The 21,618-nt window shown below is 50.8% G+C and overlaps 1 protein-coding gene across 2 annotated transcripts in view; it reads left to right on the top strand.

The window, feature by feature from the left end:
• Positions 1-935: 935 nt before the first annotated feature.
• The window catches only part of CAMK1G (calcium/calmodulin dependent protein kinase IG), a 28,293-nt gene continuing 7,610 nt past the window's right edge, over positions 936-21,618 (top strand). The window contains exons 1-5 of one of the 2 annotated variants that reach the window (XM_032878123.1): positions 936-1,135; positions 11,502-11,622; positions 16,438-16,566; positions 18,529-18,603; positions 21,055-21,193. In XM_032878123.1, coding sequence (XP_032734014.1) covers positions 11,531-11,622; positions 16,438-16,566; positions 18,529-18,603; positions 21,055-21,193 — 435 coding nt within the window. In that variant the 5' untranslated portion in view covers positions 936-1,135; positions 11,502-11,530. Of the gene's footprint in view, positions 1,136-2,548; positions 2,718-11,501; positions 11,623-16,437; positions 16,567-18,528; positions 18,604-21,054; positions 21,194-21,618 lie in introns of those variants that run through there. The other variant, XM_032878122.1, reaches the window with a different exon arrangement.

Raw genomic sequence — 21,618 nt, 5'->3', positions numbered from 1 at the left:
AGTGAAAGAGACAACACAGTTAAAGAAAGTGCCTGGTTCTCTAACTTGAGTTTTGGGGAAGATGGTAGCTCGGCAGCCTAGCTGAGAAAACAGGAGAAGAGTGGTTTGAAGGAAGCTATCACATGTTCAGGATTATTTGTGGATGGAAGCAGACATTTGGATGTTAAGGTTAAGGTCAACAACCCAGATGGGAGTTTGATTTGGGACATTCACATGATGATGGTAACAGACCCTGTGTGTGGATGTTGAGATTAAGGAAAGAGTAACGAAAGTGAAAGCAAGGGGACATAAGACAGAAGTTCAAGGAACCTATACCGAAGGAACAGCCAAGAGGAGGCTGACACGATCAAGGGTGGGATAGAGAGGTGAGTACAGGGGAGCAGAGTCAGCAAGAGCTTCCAGAAGAAGGGGAGTGATCTCCTAAGGTCTAATGGGTTAGGACTGACAAGAGGATGGTAAATTTTGGGATCAGGATGCTATGCTTCTAGACACAGGGGAGAGGAGACATATCAGAGATGTAGGGAGGAACCACCCAACAGAGAGTCCCCCTGCTTCTCTTCCCATGCTATAAGAGACAACTGGACACAGAAGGGTCTTCAATCCCTTCATTTCAACCAATGTAGATAGCCTCTTGCCCCAGAAGGTGTTTTTACACAATACACTCCAGCAACTGAGTGGTTAAAAGAGAAACTGAGGCAGGGAGTCCTAGAAAGCTTCTCTGATTTTCTGTTATCACCCCATTCAAGCCAATGGAAACCTGTAATATGAGGCTTTATTTTTGTTTTTTATTCTTCCTCCCTCTCTTTCCATTACACACATCAGTGCAAACACAATCACACACACACACACACACACACACACACACACACACACGGCATAAAAGGGACCTTTGCAAAAGCAGTTTTCTGGACCAGACTTAATGCTGCTTGGAGGGAGGGAAAACAAAGCAGAGAAAAAGGCAGGAGATGTAATTCCTCCCCTTTAAGACTGCCTGGTTACGGTCCTGGGAAAGAAAACCCCTGCATTCCTCCCCTTTAATTCGGTTTATTGTTAAGGCACTGGAGCAGCTAATCCTCACAGACCTGTGGGAGCTGGAGTAGGAGCACCAGGAGCACCATTCCTTCTGAGTCTCCGGGTAAGATGAGTCTCATTCTTTTCTTGCTTTGGGGAGGTTTCCTGGCTTAGTGGGAGGCAGGCGGCACCTAGAGATGTGTGTGAAGAAACACTTTTGCAAGGAACTTGGGTATTTTGTTCATTTCAACCCCATTTCCAGTCTTGCCTGACTCGTGTGGTATCAAGGGTAAGTTGTAGCCACCTTGGAAAATAAGTCTGAATGGGGGCCCGGTGGCACCTCCACCTAGAACCATCTGCCGTCACTTCAAGGCTGGCGTGAGTGGGGACCGTTTGCACTTCTGAGAAGGGAGAGGTGAGCGAAATACTGGTAGCTGTCCCTCCTGCGATGCCTGCCTGAAGGCTGCATTCTAGGGGCAATCCTCAGGGCTCCGAGGCTGGGAGGGGCTGTCCATCTCCAGAGCAGCAGGACCGCCCGCGTGCCTGCACCCCTAACTCCCGCCCATCCTTCATCTCTTAACCTCTCTGACCCCATCTGGCAAGGAGCAATGCCCTTCTGCCTACCTGTCTGGGTTATTGGGAGGATTAAGAGAGCCAGTGGGCAAAAAGGGTAGTTTGTAAACAGCCTGTAGCTCTGTAACCCCCAGGAGAATGGACCAGTCTCGGTCCCTTCCGGCAAGGGTCCCTGGACAGGCTCCAGCTCCAGGGCCCCGCCTGGGCTGCGTGAGGATGCAGGACTCATTGCCCTCAGTCACAAGACCGCTCCTTCACCTTCCCCGGGCGCGTCCAGCTCCCTCCTGTCTTTAAACTTCCCCAGTTCTGCTGGCAGGTAAAGATGGCAAAAGGAGGTCTGGATTCTCCACCACCCCCATCAGCACTGTGGCCCCTTCTCTCCACGTAACTTTGACGCACAAGCATTAACCCCGAGGCTCCCAAAGGCAGCTGCCAGGGCTCGCGCTGGTCTGGCGGTAGTGCACGGCTGGCCAGCTGCTCGCTCTGGAGCCGGATAAATTGATCATGAGGAAAGTCTCTGAGAAGGGTCAAAGAGTCAGGCAGGTTTCTCCTGGGGAAAGAGATGATCTTTCCCAGAGCAGAAGCCGGAAACAGCCCCGCTCCTGGCAGTCCTTTTGACCCAGGCTTAACCAGGGCCGAAGATGAGATCCAATAGGTCCATAACACAAAGTGCTTAGTAATACCTGATATGGGGACCGCAGTTACAGTTTTTAATGTGCCTTTAACCAGTTGTCTTTAGGACAAGCCCACTGAGCTGGTGGGGCGAATAGTATTTCTCCCCTCGTATAGATGAGACCACAGTTACTCAAAGAGGCTCCCCGAGGGTTGCAGACCTGGATATGGCTGGTCTCTATGAGCATTTGAACCCAAGACTTCTGACATCTGACATCATCAGTGATGACACTACAGATAGCTAGAGTGTGTTGGGAGGGATGAGTTGGATGCGGGTGTGTATGAACAGCTCTGTTGAGAAAATCAGGGCAAAACTTTGGGAAAGAAGCCTGAGGTCGGAGCCAGGAGAAGCAGTGGTTGGCCTGGTCTCAGGGCCTTTCTCTGAGCATCCAAGTCACGTGTTCCAGGGGGACTCGGTCAGGTGCTGGGGTTGCAGGAAAGCCTCCTAAAGATGAAACAAGGTAAGTGAAATCAAATAATCACCTCCAGGAAGGAGGCAACAGGTTTTGTGGTGGCGCTGGTAGACTGGGGTTTCCCAGTCCGGCTCTGCGATTTACTCCCTGATTTGGGGCATTTTTCTTACTGCTTCTGCCCATCAGTACCGCAGCCATGAAACGGTCCCCTAAAGGCGGCAGTCAGGCACGAGGGAGGATGATGCAGGTGAAGCGCCCGCAGGATGCCCTGCCCAGCGCTCAGCCCGAACCGCCCCCCCCACCCCCAGCAAGGCCTGGGAGCCCTGGGGCCCGGAGGGGAGAGATCCCCGCGGGCAGCGGAGAGCCGCGCCCCGGCACCCTCTCCTCGCTCACAAGCGCGCTCACGGCCAGAAATAACTGCCCCGCACAGCGCGTGCTGTGCGGGACCGCCCGGTGAATGAGCTGCGGCATGAATGAGACTGGAGCGGCAGCGCGCGCCACTACAACCTCGGGCGCGCCCCCCTGGTCACCGCCTGCGGGGCTGGGGCCGGGTGCCGCTGTCCACGCGGGTCAGGCCCGCGTCCGGGGAGGCAGGGCTGGTCACGCAGGGCTTCGTGCGCGCTGCCCGCCTTCTGCGCCCCTGCCTGGATGAGCGTGCCTGGCGGGGCCCTCCAGTCAGGAGCCCTGCATCTGCACAAAGGAGGCACCTCTTGCAGGGTCTGGCTTAAGGGCAGCCTGTGGCAGGCACACAGTCAACACTTTTACCCTTGAAAACTCCTTAGAAGGGTGCCCCAGGGAGACCAGCATGACGCCGGTGAAGAAATGCTGGCAGGCGGTGTTTCCCAGGCTGGCGGCGGTGGAGCTCGCTCTCTTGGTTCAGTACCAGATGAAGTAGTTGGTTTGCATTTCAAGACCGTGATGCATGAAAAAGTAGATATTTTTAAACATTTTAAAATCACAGTGAGATGTGATGCCCACACTGTGAGGCGTACTTGGGAGCTGTGACCGGTTAGGGAGCAGTGGTTTCACATCCCCTGTTGAGTGTTGAGGTCTATTTAAAGTCTTATTTGTTTCCCTCTCTTTCTCCCCAGCACATGGGGTTTAATTCATGTGCCTGTGATGTGGATGCACTACATAGCATCATAGCAGTTGATTCTGTGCCCCCTGATGCCCCAGGAATGCTGGGGGGGGGGAATAGAGCAGGGATCCCATTCAGCAAAGGAGGAAACTGAGGTCCCCTGGGGTTAGGAGCACAGCAGGAATCAGCAGCACACCCTGCTCTCTCCAGGGACTCCTGTGTGTTGACCTCCCCGCCACTAAATGAAGCCCTAGAGGATGTTCATTTCTTTTATAACAGGCACACAATAAATCTTAAGCAACATGTGAATTCTGGCTTGTCACTGTAGCAGGAGGGATTTGCTTAAACTTAAATGTGGGTTTGAACCTGAAATAAACTGCAGGAGTCCATTGTAAAACCTCCTTCCTCAGTGATTTTGTGAACTGAAACTGGCATGCAGTGCTTGCCTTTGAGACACAGGCCTGGTGAGGGTGCTGGAGTTGGAGGCCCTATTCTGGGGAGGTTCTGTCCATCCAGAAGTCTCCAAGAGGCTTTAAGATCCAGGGCCTGGGCTTGAGCTACAGCTGGTGAGATGGGAATGGGTTGTGACGGCTCACACAGGCCTAGCTACGTGCCTCTGACACCATGAGGAGAGCAGTGCTGTGACTGAGGGCAGCACACTGCTGGAAATTTCATGTGTTGCTCAAACCCATGGAGAATCACTAAGTATCAGTGACGGCCAGTCTCTCTGTTTTCCACAGTAGGCTCTGGGCAACCCTAGATCCCCTGGATGCTGGTGGGTGTTACCCAAGGAAAGAGCTCCACAGTCCAGTAAGTTGGGGGGATGCCAGGTTAAACAGCACTAACCAAGTGTCTTTAAGAGTTGTCGTGGGCCATGAATCTCTAAGAGGGAGCAGCAAATCCGCTTTGCACACGGACAGTCTTCTGGGACTAAGATTTTGAAAAACAAACTTCAAGGAACCTTAATCTATTCCAATCTCCTCTTTTCACTAAGGAGAAATGTGGCAGACCAGAGATGGACAATGATCTGCCTGGGGCTGCATAGCTCCTCAGTACCAAGTCAAAACCGGGACAAGAACTTGAGCTCTTTCTAATGTCCCTGTCAATCCAAAGGATGACACCAACTCCAATATAGGCCGGAGTCCGGGAAACTGGAGCTCAGGGCAAGAAAACATCCCAGCGTTAGCCTTTTACCCCCTTATAACCAAGTGATTTATATATTGCCGTGACTCCGTGCGCCCCAGCCTGGAGGCACAGAGCACATTCTTATGAAAGATGATCCAACTGATAACCTCCCTCCCAAGACCCACAAGCCTCTCTGAGTCATGCTCCCAAGAAATGGAAAAGCCTGGAAGCAGACCACAAAGCAGTCTTAGGGTGGGCTGATTCTACTAAGATCAGTCAGAGAGCCAGACATGGTCCCTCAAGAAGGCTCGGAGGCCTGATTACCATGCCCTGAGTGATTTATACCTGCTTGCCCAGAAGCCCCAAGGGAGGGCATAAACCAAGGCACAGTGGCTCTTCCCATAGGTAGAGCTGAGAGCCATTATCTGTGGGCTGAAAGTGCTCCTCCAAGTTCTCCCCTTCTCTCCATCTCCTCTGGGTTGTTCCTGTCCAGTTTAGGAACCTGCTGCGGATTTGGGAAACACACATGGAATGGAATGGAATGGAATGGAATGGAATGGAATGGAATGGAATGGAATGGAATGGAACAGAATTCCTGGATTAAAACATGGTGCACCCAAGGCTCTCAGATATATTATCAGGAAGGGGGACTTTGAAGCTGCTAGTCCAGCTGATTCTTCTAATAAGCACTTCAGAGCAGCTGGGACTCCACATAGGAAACTGTCGGTGAAGAGGCCGTGTGGAGCATGGTGGGCAGGAGTGAGGTGCCGGAATGAGGCTCCAGGGCAGTGTGGGGTCCTGAGGTGACCTGGCATCTTTGGGGCATGGTGATGACAGTGAGGAGGACACAGAAGGTAGGCGTCATCTGCCTGAGAGTTCTGTGTGTTGCTAGTGCTGTTCCTGTAACCAAATGGAGCCCGGCAAGGAGAGAAGGACAGGGATCCGCCATGGAAGAAGCATGAGAAGGGCACCTGCCTCCTGGGCTCGGGGCCTAAGCATCTGTCAGCAGCACCTCATAAACAGCCAGACTGGATGCCACCGCACACCACACAGCCTGTCCCCAGAAGCACAGAGAGGGTGGCGCTCAGAGGCTGCGTCTCCCTCAGGGCTACCTGGCCTGCTCTTTAGGAATAACTTTCCCTCCACAGTCTCCTCCCCAGCTGTGGAACTGTCCCCCAACAGAGCAGGAAGACCACCCCGAAAACTATGACTGAGCACCACCTGGGAGTCAGGTGCTGCACTAGGCCCCAGGGAGACAACAAGACGGGCAAGGTTTGGTCCGCTTGGTGTTACTTTCTCCTGAGGACGTGACCTCAAACAAATAAACAGGAGCATCTCAGATTGTCACTGGCTTTACAGAAGCAAGGGGCAGGCTCACGTGGTAGAGTGACTTGGGTGGGTAGAGGGGCTGACTCCAGATAGAATGGTCAGGGAAGGCCTCTTCGAGTGTCCCTGGGAAGTGCTGTTGACCAAGAACCAGGCCCAGGCCCTGAGTGGTGATGCTGGCAATGGAGCCAAGGTGGTTCCGCTCTCTGTGGTCATTCTGCCCTGTCCTGCTGCAGTGGTCTAAACAGGGTCTGACCTTGAGAACTTGAGAGAGGAGGCCCCAAGGCCTGCCCTTCCTAGGCTAGTGGTCTTCTTGCTAGAGGTCTCTCTCTAGAGCAAAGTAAAGAGTCCATCCTTCACCATGTCCCTATTTTAAGCCCAACTCTCTGATCAACCCACCCTCGTCCCTGGCCTCTCCTCCTCACTGAATCATTTAACACAGGCAGGCTGAACTCTCTGTGCTCAGTACTAGGCACTAGGGATTCCGGGTGAATAGCACAGGGCGCCTGCAGCACTCCACAAGGGAGGGAAACTCAGACATCCGCCGACAACCTACAACTGACCTCTGCACGGCTTTAGCCCCAGGCAGAGAGCCGTGTGCACGTTCTTTTGAGAAATGTCCGCGTTTTGTCCAGCGGGGAACGAAGGAGTGTTATCTCCACACCTCAAAGATGGCCCCATGAATAAGGTGGTCTCCTTGGCCGAAAGTCATTTCTGCAGAATTTCCTCGAGGGCCTTGCCCTGTTGAGGAGTGGAGGTCACAGGTGCCAATGCCCACAGCCTCTCCTGAGCTATACCTGTGAAATCAGTGGTAACTCGGCTCTTCCTGCGCCTTGAAGCCCAGTGGAAGTGGAGGCCGGAAGGAGGGAGGTGGGAGTACTTTGGGAACAATGACAGCAATCTTGGGGCTGCAAGCTGCTCAGAATGTGTTTTCTTTTTCTCTGAAAGAACCTAGATTACAGGAGTCATGGGAGCAGGGGGAGGACTTTGACAGAAAGAAACAGGATGCAGAAACACTGTGGGCTGCCCCTCTGAGAGCCCATGGTTAGAGCTCCACCGTGCTGGGCTGGGGCCTGGGGACCTCTCTGAGGTCAGGGAGGGGCAGGAGTGACTGGGGGTTTCAGATCCGGGCCCCCGAGTTCTCCACGTTGTTCTGAAGATAGAGCTAAATTGTTGGTACTGAGTGTATGGGAGGAGGGGTGGGCGGGAAAGATGTTTTCTTATAGCCTAGCTTAGCTAAGAATACTATGTTTTTAAGCTATTTAAGAGAGATGGTAGAGAAGGAACAGTGAGTACAGAGCTGCTAATGAGGTGGTCGTGCCTTCAGGAGAGCAGCCCGTCATTCCATGGGGCTCCAGCAGGGGGAGTAATGAACACCCAGCTGATGGTCCCCAAGCTGGAAAGAAGAGACTTGGTTGGGTCCTTACCTGGAAAAGCGTCATCTGCAGCCCTGCCAGTCTGTGGGGGAGAGAGAGACAGAGTGGAAGAAACAGTGGGACACAGACTGACCCTTTTGATTTGACTTCTTTTAATGTCCACCCCTATGTCCCGATCCCCTACATTCTTCAAGACTTCCAGCTGCAGTGTGTACGCTAACAAACACTTGGTCCAAGCGCAGATGCCAGCCGCACTGATAAGTGGAAGTTGCCAGATTTGGGGCTAAGAATCTGCAGAATGGTATCTGGCTAAAGATAGCCCTTGATTCTAGTATTTCTCTTCCCCAAAGCAGTCTGCCAGTCAGGGTTCATTTATCTGTGCCTTGTGGACTACGCCCTCCAAATCAGGGCTCAGGCTGCTGTGGCCTTGCTGGCAGGTCCTCCTCTGGCTAGTGCCTGGGTCACTGTGTCCCTCTGGGCCGCCACCCTCCCAGGGGAGCAAATTCCACAAACGGGCCTGAAAAGACAAGCACAAAATGCCAGGGCTGCACTGGAACATACCAAATGCTAAGAAATTTGTAACTTTTCTCACGTTTTTCATAATATCCACCACCAGTTAGTATACAGTGAGGTTGAGAGTTTACACGCAATACAGAAGTGAACAAAGAGAATAGAGCATCTTCATCTCCTATAAAATCTTTCTCATTAAGTCCTACCCTCACCAGGCAGCAGAAAAAGGAAATGGAGAACTTTAAATTTGAACTCGATCATTATAGCACCTCAGGTTCCACAGTCTCATTGAGCTACTTCAGTTTCTTCCAGGAGAACACACAGCCTTGAGATGGCTTCTCCTCCTCTTGTTCTACTTCAAAGGGGCATTTTATGTTATAAGGTGCTTACTCGACTCGGTTGTAGATAGAGGAGAAGGGGGCCTCAGACCCCTCAGGGACCTCAGATCCCTATTGTCTGGGAGCTCACCCAAGGATGACTGCTGGCCTCAGGTGGGCTGTGGTACATCCTGCTGACACCCTCCACTGAAAGCCCAGCTCCCAGCCACTTACTTTCTCCTGAGAAGCCCTGATCAATGCTGTCTTCTTCTGGACCCCAGGGAATAGGCCCTCTAGCAGCTCTGTGTCCCCTCACCAGGGCCCTGGGCAGAAGTGAGATGATAAATGTTTAATGACGGAGTTTAAGGATGAATGGGGCAGAAGCCTGATTGTGGCATTTACTCCCACTGTAGCCAATTTCAAGCTGACAGCATGAGACCACTCAGCACAGAGCTGGGGGGACCCACACACTGAGCTACCGTGTTCTGGAACGAACAGGCTCCAGCTCCCCACAGGCCCTGGGGAACTTCCGGAATCTTGCAGGTCAAGCCACCCCCTCTCACTCACCTCCTCCCTCTAGGCCTGCCCCATGATTACGTCCTGCCCGTTCAGTGTGGTTGCAATCAGACTTGCTTATGGCTTCTCCCTAGCAGGGTCCTGAGAAGCCACCCGTCTGTGTCACCAACCTCCCCCATTCCTGGATGGTGCAACCAAAGATGTGTGCACCCATCTCCCCCATCTCCTTCCCAGGATCCACTCAGACCAAAACTGTCAGTCTGTTGCCACCTGTTCCTGCCCAGCAAGGCCCTCCCTCAAGTCATGTTCCTTTTATGCACAGGGGCTTACGCCTCACACTTGTGTCTGAATGCAGAAGCAGTTTCCCTCTATCCCTTAGAATCTACTTATGCCATGAGTCCTCCAGACGGGGGTTACATAGACTCTGTATCTCCACAAATATCATCTTTATCACAACTGTACGGTACACAGGAGGCAATGTGCTGAGTCTCTATGTCCACTATTTCATTTACCCTTCACCATGACCATAGAGGGCTCTGTCCCCATTTTACAGATGAGTTAATAGACTCGAAAAGGTCAATAACTCGCCTGTGGCCATTCAAGTGGCAACTAGCCACAGCAGAATTTGAACTCAGGTTGAATCCGCTCTTTACCCAATGCTAAATTGTGGAGGCACAAACCTCTTTGTGTTGAGGCTATCAGAAGACCATGGATTCTACAGGCGTTTTTTTGTTTGTTTTTTGTTTGTTTGTTTGTTTGATGGGGAAGGAAGGGCATTGCCTAAGAGATGCATCCGTTGGACATATTTTCCTACTTCTTAGGTCCAAGGAGAATGGGGAAAAGGGTGTTGGCAGAAATGTTCCCTCACCCCTAACAGACACTCAGTGTCAGCCTGTAGTAGAGACTATTAGGGCAGAGAGGGCCCAAAGGGACAGAGATTCCCCCCAACCCACCCAACCACCCCCAAGAACATGTTTCTGTTGAGTATTCACTGACTCACTAAGGGCAACACCCCCCCATCCTCCTACCAGAAACAGGACAGCTAGCCTTGACCTCTCTCACCCTCTGTGGGCACATCGCCTGACCTTGTATAATCAGAACCCCAGAATGTAACCTGAGCCCCCTTTTCTCCCTCACTGCCAGCATGATCTAAGCCACCCCCATTTCTCTCCTGCACATCTGTCCCCCACCCATTTTCCATGTACCAACTCTTACCCCCGCCCCATTCTCCTCAGAGCAGCTGGAGTGAGCTCTGAAACGTCAGGGGTGTACCTGCTCTGCTAAAAATCCTTCCGTGTTTTGTGGTCTCCTTAGAAGAAAATCCAGTATCTTTAGCAGAGCCGATAAGGCCTTCTGTGGTCGGTCCCCTACCTCCTTTCCTTGCCACTCACCGCCCGGAGTCATGCAGAGCACACCTGGCTCCAGCCACACTGTCTCTCCCATCCCCTCAGGCTCTGTTCCTGCCCCGCCTCCACGCTGACCTCCTGTATTTCACTCCGTCTGCCAAAATGCTCCCTCACACACACTCCATCCTTGGAAGGCTCCTGCACACACTTCCAATCCCAGATTAAACATGACCAACTATAGGCCCTTCTGTGACTTTCTCTAAAGGTGACCATCCCCATTTTTCCCTCTTACAAACCTAGCTTTTATTCTTCCACGGTTTTCCCACACTCCGTCACTGCACGTGGGGTACTTCCTTTGCTCATTGCATGCCCTCTGGAGCCTGCCAGTCCCAAGACAGAACCATCATTGGTACGTGGCCGGCACTAGGCACATCACAGCTGCTGACACGGGTGAATGAATATGGCAATTCTGGAACCCCGATACAAAGAGGACAAGATTCAGTTCAGACTTTAATGAATAACTGTTTCTCCAGCCCTGTACTAATGTTGTGGGAGTTTGGGAGGAAACGATGCTCGTTCATCGAATGATGCCTTTCGTTTAGCCCAGAACAAATAGGAGAGAGGTAGCAGTAAGTATCACTGGGGAGGTGGGAGAATGGATACAACAGGTGGTAACCGACAGGACGTCAGGCTGATTCCGGGGTTTGAATCAACACTCTGGCCATCTCCTGCAAACACAGGAAACAGCTCAGCTCAGATCCCCCCCGGGGTGGATGTTCGTGTACTAATCCATACGTGTGTGCGTTATTGCCCTTAAATACATACGTACAAAGTGGACTTTGCACCACTAGACTCTCAACTCCTTGAGTGTTCAGCAAGTACAGTGGGCAGGTAATAGACGTGCAACACATTTGTTTTGGCAATTTTAGATTTTTTTTTTTTTAAGAGAGCGCACCCAGTGCGGGGTTGGGGGCAACTCGGGGCTCGATCCCAGGACCCTGAGATCATGACCTGAGCCAAAGGCAGACATGTAACCCACCGAGCCACCCAGGCGCCCCTGTTGTAGTAATTTTAAAAAGCAACTGGAGAGAACAGTGTTATTTTTGCCCATTATCCAGGTTTTGCTCCTAATCCTTCATTCTAGTTATTACGTAAAAGATGTGTTTTCTATTCTTTTTGCCATGTTCTCATCCTGTCTGAGACATTAGTTGTCAGACCTTTTCTCCCCTTCCTCACAGCTTCCCCCAAAGCTTCAACTCTGGAGGCGATGGGTCGAAAGGAAGATGATGACTGCAGCTCCTGGAAGAAACAGACCACGAACATCCGGAAAACCTTCATCTTCATGGAAGTGCTGGGATCGTGAGTCCCGGGGCTGAGAGACGGGGCAGTGGGGCTGTGCGCTGAGTGGGGGTGGGGGGAGCCTGGAAAGAATTGTTCTGGGCCAGCAGCAGCTGACAAGTTGGGACTGAGGCTGCTGGGACATCATCTCAGCAGCTCAAAGGGACTAGGTAGGTTGAGCAGAGGAAGCTACCGTGGTTTTGTACGCTGGGGCCTGCAGGGATACCAGCCCTTTCCCTAGGCTCTCTACCCTGGCCCACACCCAGGGACCCTGCTTCTAGGTCTGGGACAACCTGTGGCTTTTTGCCGTGGCAGGAAAGAGGCATTCTGGAACCCTTCCAGAGATTCAGTGGCCCTAGGACTTTCCTGGGCCTCCTCCTCCAGCTTCTTTATTTCCCCTGGCAGCGAGCAGGTCAGCCAACCCCACTGTCTGCTGTAGACAGAGGAAAAGGGGCTTCTGGAGCCCAGAGAGCTGACGGGACACACGCTGGAGTCCGCTCCCCACCACCATCCTCTCTGCTCTGTATTTAAGTGCCATGTTGGAAAAATAAAGTCACGCCGTAGTCCAAACTCCTACCAGCCTCTGGAGTGTCTGCGCCTGCCCCTTGACAACGATTACACGGCTGGAGGAACAGAGACAGCCTGTCTGGAGCTGACTGTCCGCTCAGTCCTGCCTCTCCTCCGGGGGGGCTCAGGCTCTGACGCAGGCTGCCAACGGCTCCAAGGCCCCCAGCTCCGTAGCCTCAGGACCCCGGCTGGCCAGCTAATTAGTCTGGGCTAATTGGGCCCCAGGAAGTGAGGGGCAGTGAGTAGGCTGTCCATTCAAGCAAGCTTTCCCTTGAGCCAATTCGGGCTAAGTTTAGCTCCCTCTGCCTTGGCCAGGAGTCAGTGACCTCGGGCAGTGACAGCTGCCCACACTCTCATTGTAGACGCAGAGGAGCCAGGCCCGGCCCCAAGACGAGACCCCCCCCCAGAGCTCTCCCTGCTCAGGCAAGTGTCGGGGTCTGAGCCCCCCAGGAGGAGCTCGGCACTGGTGCTGGTCATCACAGTGTTGGCCCTCCATCAAGGACCCTTGCCAAGATGGGGGTGGCTAGAGGGGATTTTTGGCAGGAGAGAGGGATAAGACTCATGCGTGAATCGGAAATGATTTGCTAAGAATCCCAAAAACCAAGAGAAGGAAGGGAGGATGCCCAGGTTGACAGGCGCTTATTCATGGTCTGCTCAGACGCGGGCTGTGGGACTAGCAAAAGCCAGACACTTGCTGCTCTCGTGGAGCTCGGCCCAGAGGTCCTAAATCTGGAGGGACATCAGAGTCACCGGGGGAGCTTAGCTCTCTAACTTGCAACTGTGAAAATATCTAAGTTTAAAAAAAGAATAAGTGAAATAATAGTACCTGAACCACCAATATACTCGCCACCTCGATTCAACAATCGTTGACATTTCACTGTATTTGTTTTACATACACACATCACACACACACACACGTGTGCGCGTGAGCGCAACTTCCCTGAACAACTTGTAAACAGTTGCAAACATCATAACATGTCACCTTGGAATCCTTCTGTCTGCGTCTCCTAAAAATAAAGGCATTTTCTTCTATATGCACTCAAGAGACATTGGCATTGCCACACTGAAGAGAGTTAATAGTAATTCCCTAGTAGCATTTTAGCCTATGTAGGTCCTCCCAACCCACAAAAAAATATAGATTCCCAGTCCCAGACCTACCGCCCTGGAATTTGAGGAAGGGGACAGGACCGGGGGGACAGGAATTTCTGTTTTACATGCTTTCAGTTGCTCTAACCTACCCAGCCCCGCCCTGATATGGGGAACTGAGGGGACAAGACGGGGGGCAGGTGACAGCTGTTGCAACAGTTGAACAAAAGCTAAAGAGTAGGCACCCCTGCAGTGCCCCAGGGGTGGGCCAGGCCACCCCAGGCTGCAGACCCCATGTCGTTACTAAGGGGAGGTGCTGAATGGAAGGGAGCAGTGGGCAGAGCAGACTCCCCTGAGCACGATGCCCCAGAATCTCAGGACAAAGCCTCCTTCTCTGTAGCCCTCAGCTCTTCTGGAACAACCCACCAGGGAGAGAAGGCTTTTACTGACTCTGCCCGGAGGTCACCCACAGTTCCAGGGCCCTAAGGGAGAGAGACTGGGCAGAGCTCGTCTGTAGCAGGGAGAATGTCACCAGCTGCCAGCCCTCCTCCTTCCACTGGCAGGAAGAGGCTTTTCTCCTCGAACCTCCGTCCCCTCTCCCAGCAAGAGGGGAGAGCTCCTCAGAGCAGGAAAGGCAGACAAGTTCTATGGCAGTAAAGCACTCCTGGCTCTAGAGGTTCGACCTGTCTTGCCTTCTGACCCTAGCAACATTAACTGCTCAAAACTAGCTCTCCGCTCCCTCTGCTCCGCAGTCTGACCAACAGCACAATTAAGTCTTGTAATTGCTCTCCCTTGCCCCACCACATGTGCCACATGCAACACACACACTCGCACACACTCGCACTTGCACTATACAAAGCAGCCTGAGGCAGAAGGGCAATAGCACCATTTTGAATTGCCACGACATTGCACAACTCCAGGAGGCGCCATTCACACACACTGCAATATAAATGACTCCCCCAGGAAGGCCTCAATTTGATCTCATTCCACAAGAGGACCCAGGGTGGGTGTCAGCTTTGAAATGGGGGGCCACCTGTGTGTACAGGTGAAAGGGGGGAACTCTGAAAGTGGGTCCCGGAAAGTCACAGCCGGCAGGAACCTTGAAGGCTGTGTGGTTCACTTCTCGCCTTTCACACTAGGGAAAGTGGGATCTGCAGATGAGTAGAACACACAGCTAATCCCAGGCCAGACTTCTCTCACATCCAGCCTTCCAGGCTTCCATCCAGCCATCCACCACACATCTCTTTAGCATTTTCCGTATGTGATCAGGCAGAGGACCTGGTTCTCCTGCACATTTACGACTCTCCCCCTTGTCCCCTGTCTCATAGTTCACAAATGGTGCTGGGCCCCAGTAGCCCCATCCCGCCCTGCTCTCCTGTGCCTCCGTGCTAGTCCCTCTCACCCCCACCTGGGACAGCCATTCCAGCTCTTGACTGGGCTGACTCCCATTCACCCCTTAACACTGGGTTCAGGGTGCTCTGAAGCCCGAAGGCCGGGAATTAATTACGTGCTTCTTAGCTACTCCAAGCGACCACATTGCACACACTAGGAAAAAAGTGCCCTTGTTTCCAGCTTCTCTCTGCTGGGGAGAAGTGTTGTGATAATTATTGGATGAAGATGTGCAGTGGCTCCAAGGTGACCAGCATCTGCTAATAGCAGAGCCAAGCAGAGACCCTGTCTGCAGCGTTCATTGTCTGTGGTCTCCCAACACCCCCTGCTTCTCCGTCCGTGTCCATCTCACACACCAGACTCTGCGCTAGACTGATACTCAGCCGAGGGCTAGCGCAGAGGGTCTGTCAGCTGAATAAGCATTCACTGAGTGCTTAATAACAACTTTCACATCAAATGTTAATGGCTCATTTGTCTGTGTTGCTCACTTGTCTACAGGCCTCTTAAGACCAGAAACACTTACCTTTTTATCTCCAGTGTCTGACTCAGTAGGTGCTCAATAAATCTTGATTGAAGGGATGAGTGAAGGAATGAATGACTGGATAGAGGAAGCTCTGAAGGCTCTGATTAACTCAGTTGAGTGCAGCTGGGGGAAACAGGAAGCTCAGACCCAGGAAACACCAAGTATTTTCTAATGCAGATTCTCAGAGTCCCTGCTCAAGCTTCACTGCTATTGGGCCTCCATTCTAGAATCCCCAGATGGCCTGGGAGAGGATGGTTCAGCAGTTTCCTTCCTTACACTCTATGGCCTCTTGTCACTACCAGGTGTCCTCCCTAATGGTATTCAAATAATAATAGTCATAACAATAATAGTGTCTGACACATGCAGTATAACAGATGTCAGCAATGCATTTAAGCACTTTACATATGTTAATTCATTTAGTCTTCTAAATAAACAACCCTGTGAATCAGCTACTACGGACACTCCCCCTTTGCAGATCAAGAAACTGGGTTTATAGAAGTTAAGTGACTTGTCACCCGCAAAGCTGAGGTCCTCACTTACAGGCACTTGGGCTCCAGCAACCACTGCTAGCTAACTACAGCTCCAGCTCCAGCCTGGTCTCGGAGGTCCCTTTAAAAAACAAAACAAAACAAAACAAAACAAAACAAAAATGCTGTTCTTTGGAATCCTACCCTATGTTTCCATTGGATTCCAGCTTCTCCATCTTCAGGAAACCTTCCCAGAGCTGCTGGGGTCCTGTCTTTCTTTCTCACAGATCCTACTGAATGAGAGGGTGCTCAGCTCCCCTTAGGATCTGATAATGAGTTCAGGGTAATTACCACCATCGAAAACAGAGATTGGAGTTTTTTTCCATCCCTGCCTGAGACCTGTCCCCAGTGTTACCTCCAGCTGCCTTTCCAGTGTGCCACACTCCACCGTGCTAGAACAAGCAAGTAAATTGGCTCTGCAGTGGCCCCTCTTTAATGGTTCGGCCAGATGGAAATTTCTCCATAACCAAAGCCGAGTCCCTGGGAGTCCTTCGCAAATTATAGGATCAGGAAATAGCACCCGGCTAGTCTCTGTGTCTGTAGTAGAAACTTTTCCTTCTAGAAAGAAAGGACCCAGGGCTTGTCAGATAGGCTCTGCCCTCGATACAGCTCCTCAGGTCCCCACAGTAACAATGGAAACTAATTACCAGCCACGCCATCCTTCATCTACCCCTTGGTTTTGCTTCCGATAGCGTTCCCGAGCCAGCCAGTACTAATTGTTATTTCTTGGTGTCTTCTACTTAGAGGAGCTTTTTCAGAAGTTTTCCTGGTGAAGCAAAGGCTGACGGGGAAGCTCTTTGCCCTGAAGTGCATCAAGAAGTCACCTGCCTTCCGGGACAGCAGTCTGGAGAACGAGATTGCCGTGTTGAAAAAGTGAGTGGGTCCTAGTATTGGCCAGGTACAACTGTGGGATCACAACATTTCCTTCACAAATTACATTCGAGAAGGACTGAAGCTGATTTCCACACCTAAAGGCGTTGCTTTCTTTCATCGCTTTGATGGGTCCGTTTGATCAGTCGGCTAAGTTTAGCCAGACAGGTGTCTTGGCTGATTTTGGTGGGGAGGGGTGGGCACGGTGGGAAAGGCATACAGCAAATTGATTAGCAACCAGCTGGCACCAGACCTGGTTTGTGCATGTACACCAGAGAGTAATTAGCCAGAAGGCACAAAAATCAACTGAGGGCCAATACCAGGAAGAATCAGTAATTAAGGAAGCAGAATAAGATTTGGAAATTAGCCTGGATTGTACCAAAGCAAATGTAGGTTCAGCACCCAAACATCATGACAGAGGCCACACTAACAAACCATCAAATGGTAACAGCAGGACCCATATAATAAAGCCTTGTGGTACCCCGTGGTATGCCAAAAGTGTATTGGGCATCAGGAGCACAAGAATGAGGCTGCAAAAATCCCTTACCTTCAGAAGCTCACATTTTCTGGGCATGGACAGAAGTGCCCATAACAAACTCTAATCCCACTGAGCATGAGCCAGCGGTAGCAGAAGGCAAAGTCTAGAGAAGACAGAGATTTGTTTTGCCTACATTTTTTCTTAATGAGTATGGGGTGGGTATTAGGTACATTTTCAAAGAAAAGAAACCTTGATAGAGGAGTAGAATTTGATGGACACAGAAGAGGCAATGCAGAAAGGGAATTCAGGCTGAGGGTAACATAAACTTTAACATAGAACTGTGAACGTACAGAGGACGTTAGGGAAGAGTCAGTGTTGGGACCCCCTGAGCTTAGAGTGAGGACCATCAAGGGGCAGGAGATGGATCAAATGAGACCTGATGATGAAGGGTCTTGGATACCATGATAAAGAGCGCTGACTCTATTCTGTGGGCAAAGAAAAGTCATCAAAGGATTTTAAGGAAAGGCTCACATGATCAGATGTCTATTTTAGAGCCATTCCTCTTAAGGATGGTGGAACATGGATTTGATGAGCGCCTAGAGGATGGGAGACCAATTCTAACACTTCCTCAATAATCTCAGCAAAAGATGAGGATACAAGTGAAGGTAATAGCAAGATCATGTGGAAGCAGGAAGACTGGATTCAAGAAAGAGAAGCAACTGGGTTCAGGTAGACCAGTAAGAGTATAAAAGAGAAAAGTATTAAATTCTTTACTGGGTTGGGGGGCTACTCTGTGTGCATTGTAAGATGTTTACCAGCATTCCCACCTCTACCCACTAGATGCCAGTTATCGCCTCCCTCCTCCCCAGTCACAACCACAAAAATGTCTCTAGATATTGCCAAATGTCTCCCAGGGGACAAAAGAGCCCCTGGTTGAGAATTACTGATCCACAACATCCCACAGAACTGACCCCAGAAATCAGCACCTTCCTTGCTCCTCACAATATTCTGGAATAATAATTTTGCAAAACTCCTTCCATGGTCACCCATGAGGAGGCTTAGCTAACCTGATTCTCTTCTATTGCAGTCCACTTCCTTCAAGGATATTTCTGAAGGAGATCCAATACCCGTTTTGTAAAATAATTTTGTTTGGGGTGTGTTCGTAGCCTTCTTCAGTTCTTTTAACTTTCTCTTTTGGTAAAGTCTAAAGAGTTTTCTGGGGAAGTGACAAAATGTTGGTTCCCTGAAGGCAGGATGATCAATTATCCATTCAAAAATATGGATTGAATACAACCCTGGGATCTTTTCTCTAGGATTTCTTTGTGACTGCTTTTTTATTGAGAAGTCTTCACAAGGATCTGCTCTTCCTAAACGTTGTCATCAGAAGTCTCTAACAGAAATAAAAGTCCAGTGGGCTGGGTGTCCATTCCTTGTCTGACCCACCTACACCACATACTACTCACCATGAGCCTTACATGTCCCCCCAGGATCAAGCATGAAAACATCGTGACCCTAGAGGACATCTACGAGAGCACCACTCACTACTACCTGGTCATGCAGCTGTAAGTGAAAGGTGACCCACTTCCTCCACAGGTGTCTTGGGGGCCTGGGAGGCCTAGAGGTGGTGAGGGGAGTATGGGGATTCAAAAGATAAGATCAAAAATTAGCTAAAGAAGCTCTCAAATGCCAAGAGTTCTCTCAGGCTAAGTATGCTTCTGGTCACAAACATGTTCTGTGTGGACTGAGGGGTAAATCTAGGACTGATGATTGAAATGGTCTGTACCAATACAGCCTTACCAGTTGTTAAAAAATATTTTCTACAAGTCAGTGAGCAGCTGTGACTCCAACTTATTCATTTACCCCTGCTATCCCAGCCACCCCCTTCAGACTTTCTGGACCTTCCCACAACCCCACAGCTAAAGGGATAATGCCTGGCATGGCGGGGCACCTCCAGAACCCTTCTCTGGCACCATGGCCAGAGTCCATTTTGACCAGTCTGTCTGTGTCCATCACACTGAATATTAAATGTCTTAATGCCGGGGCACCTGGGTGGCTCAGTCGGCTAAGTGGGCGACTCTTAATTTCCGCTCAGGTCATGTTCTCGGGGTTCTGGGATCAGGCCCCTCACTGGGCTTCATGCTCAGCAGAGAGTCTGTTTGAGGATTCTCTCTCTACCTCTCCCTCTGCTCCTCCCCCTGCTTGCTCATGCTCTCTCTCTCTCTCTCTCTCCCTAATAAATAAATCTTTAAAAAAGAAATAAAAATTAATGTCTTAATGCCACTCCAGGGTAAAATTACTGTGGGATTAGAAACCATAGGTACCTAGATTTCAATTTGATATTTAAAGAAAAGACCTTCTCGAAAGAGATCCATCCAACATTAAAACAAGCTGTGACCGTGTGTGTGCCCATCTGTGGGACAGAGATGGCACTTCACTAGAAAAGTCTGCACATCCCCGTCAAGTATAAATAGGAGTTCTGCCTGGGAGTGAATGCTGTAGGCATTGGTTGGTGCTTCTGAGGGCTCAGCCTTGGACTCAGAGAAACTTCTATTTATAAAGTACACACACACACCCCACTCTGCAATCTCTGTAGCTAGATGCAGTATTTTTGACCGACAGGCTGATTCCTCAGATACTCAGATGAGTTAACTCAGGCCTAAGCAGCCTTTTAACTCCTCAGCTCACCTGAGGCTCAGTGACTAGAGGGAGCAGGTGGTCAAGGGAGTGAGGTGGGGGGGGGGAGCGCGGGGAGGCAGAACAGCACTAACAAGTGAGCAGGGACCATGTGGCACCTTAATGAGGCCAGTTCAACAGGATTAGCCCACATTAAGACAGTAGGGGAGGCAGGGAAGCAGGCAGATTGAGCTGTCCCCAAAGAGTGGCAAAGCTGATGAGAGTACCAGGGCTAGGACCCAAGATGCTCCAAGTCAGGAATTCCTCCTTGTGCATAAAGACTATCTTTCCCCTGGGCCTCTAGCTCTTGTGACAGAGCCCAGAGCTTTCGACAGAAACAAAGGAGTAGGGTGGTATGCCTTTTGATTAGAGAAATTCTCCTTCCTCTTTACCGCATGGTCCTATCACACGTGCATGTCCGTAGCCAGTGTCCTGGGACAGTGAGAAGGGGTCCAGGCCTGTGACAGAACTGGAAGCCCTGGTTCATGGTTGACATAGGCTGAAATGTTTGCCTGGAGAGGGCCTCAGCTGAGCCTTTCGCTGCCTTCATATACTGGAAAGGATTCACGTGAAAGGATGGTATTCTTGTTCTGTGTGGCCCATGGATGGATGTGGTGTCCCCAGGTAGAAACTGCAAGGAGTAGGTTCCATCATAATATAGAGAAATACTGAGAATGTGGTGAAAGATAAAGCAGTCTTTCTTAGGAGGTAGTGAGTGGTCTCCCTCTGTGGTGTTCCACTATGGACTATAGAACTTTTTGGCCAAAGAAGTGTAGATGGCATTCAAGAGACAGGGGCAGACTGGATCTTAAAGCCCCTGAGTCCTAAGATGCCATACCACTAGAGTCTCCAAATACTGCTATAGCTCCGTCCATGATTCCGGCTTTAGGTAGCCCAGCTTTTCACGATGAGGAAAGAAATCGCGACACAAGCACAGTTGGTCTCCTTTGTACACCATCTCTGTCCTGCGTTGGCCTGATTTCAGTCTCATCTCTCCTTTTCATCATGATTCCCTGGGTCCTAGGGCCAGGAATGTAGGCAGCTAAGAATGTGTTCACAAAGGGATTGGGGCTACTTGCTTGACTCTAACCAGGAGCATTTTGCATTTTAAGGGAGGGTCCAGGGAGAGGGCAATGGTTGGCTCAAAGAAATGACTCCCTCCTGATATTACTCCAGCACCCAAAGGAGTTATTCTCAGACTAAAGTAGACCTCCCTGCCCAGGCCATGGGCACCTGCCTCTTCCACCACAGCTGTGTCTTCATGGCTACAGAGCAACACACTTATGTCCCTTTGACCTGAAATAAGACCTGGATTCCTGCGCTTGCCCCTATGCCCACAGTGTTTCTGGCGGGGAACTCTTTGACCGGATCCTGGAGCGGGGTGTCTACACAGAGAAGGATGCCAGCCTGGTGATCCAGCAGGTCTTGTCAGCAGTGAAATACCTCCACGAGAATGGCATCGTCCACAGAGACTTAAAGGTGCCAAAGTGGGAGCCCTCAGTGGGACACAGAGAATGACCCTTTAGGAAGCTTGCCTGGGTCATGGGCAGCCAAAGCCTTGTAAAATGAGAGGGTAGGAGCAGTAGAATCCTAAGGTCCCCTCTGCCCTCGGATTCCTTAAACAAAACTTAAATGACTGAACAATCATTGCTAATTTTCATCTCAGCCTTTTCCTGAACTTTCCATGGGGCCTCACCCTAGTAGGATACCAAGATAATCCACGTTTCTCGAACCTAGCCACAGTCAAAATCAAATATAAGAAATACTTAATGGGGGGTGTCAATGTTGCACCAAGCATGTACTAGACTTTAGAGAAATCAGAGACAATTAACCATGGTTTGATCCCCTCAAGAAACAGTCTTAGGGTAGTTGGGGATGCGGGGAGGGTGGGTGTAGTACCTTAA

The sequence above is a fragment of the Lontra canadensis genome, unplaced genomic scaffold (assembly GCF_010015895.1).
Source record: "Lontra canadensis isolate GAN:19392208 unplaced genomic scaffold, GSC_riverotter_1.0 scaffold63, whole genome shotgun sequence".
NCBI classification, from domain to species: Eukaryota; Metazoa; Chordata; class Mammalia; order Carnivora; family Mustelidae; genus Lontra; species Lontra canadensis.
Note: the sequence above shows the minus strand (reverse complement) of the source record. Positions and strands in the feature narration are given on the sequence as shown.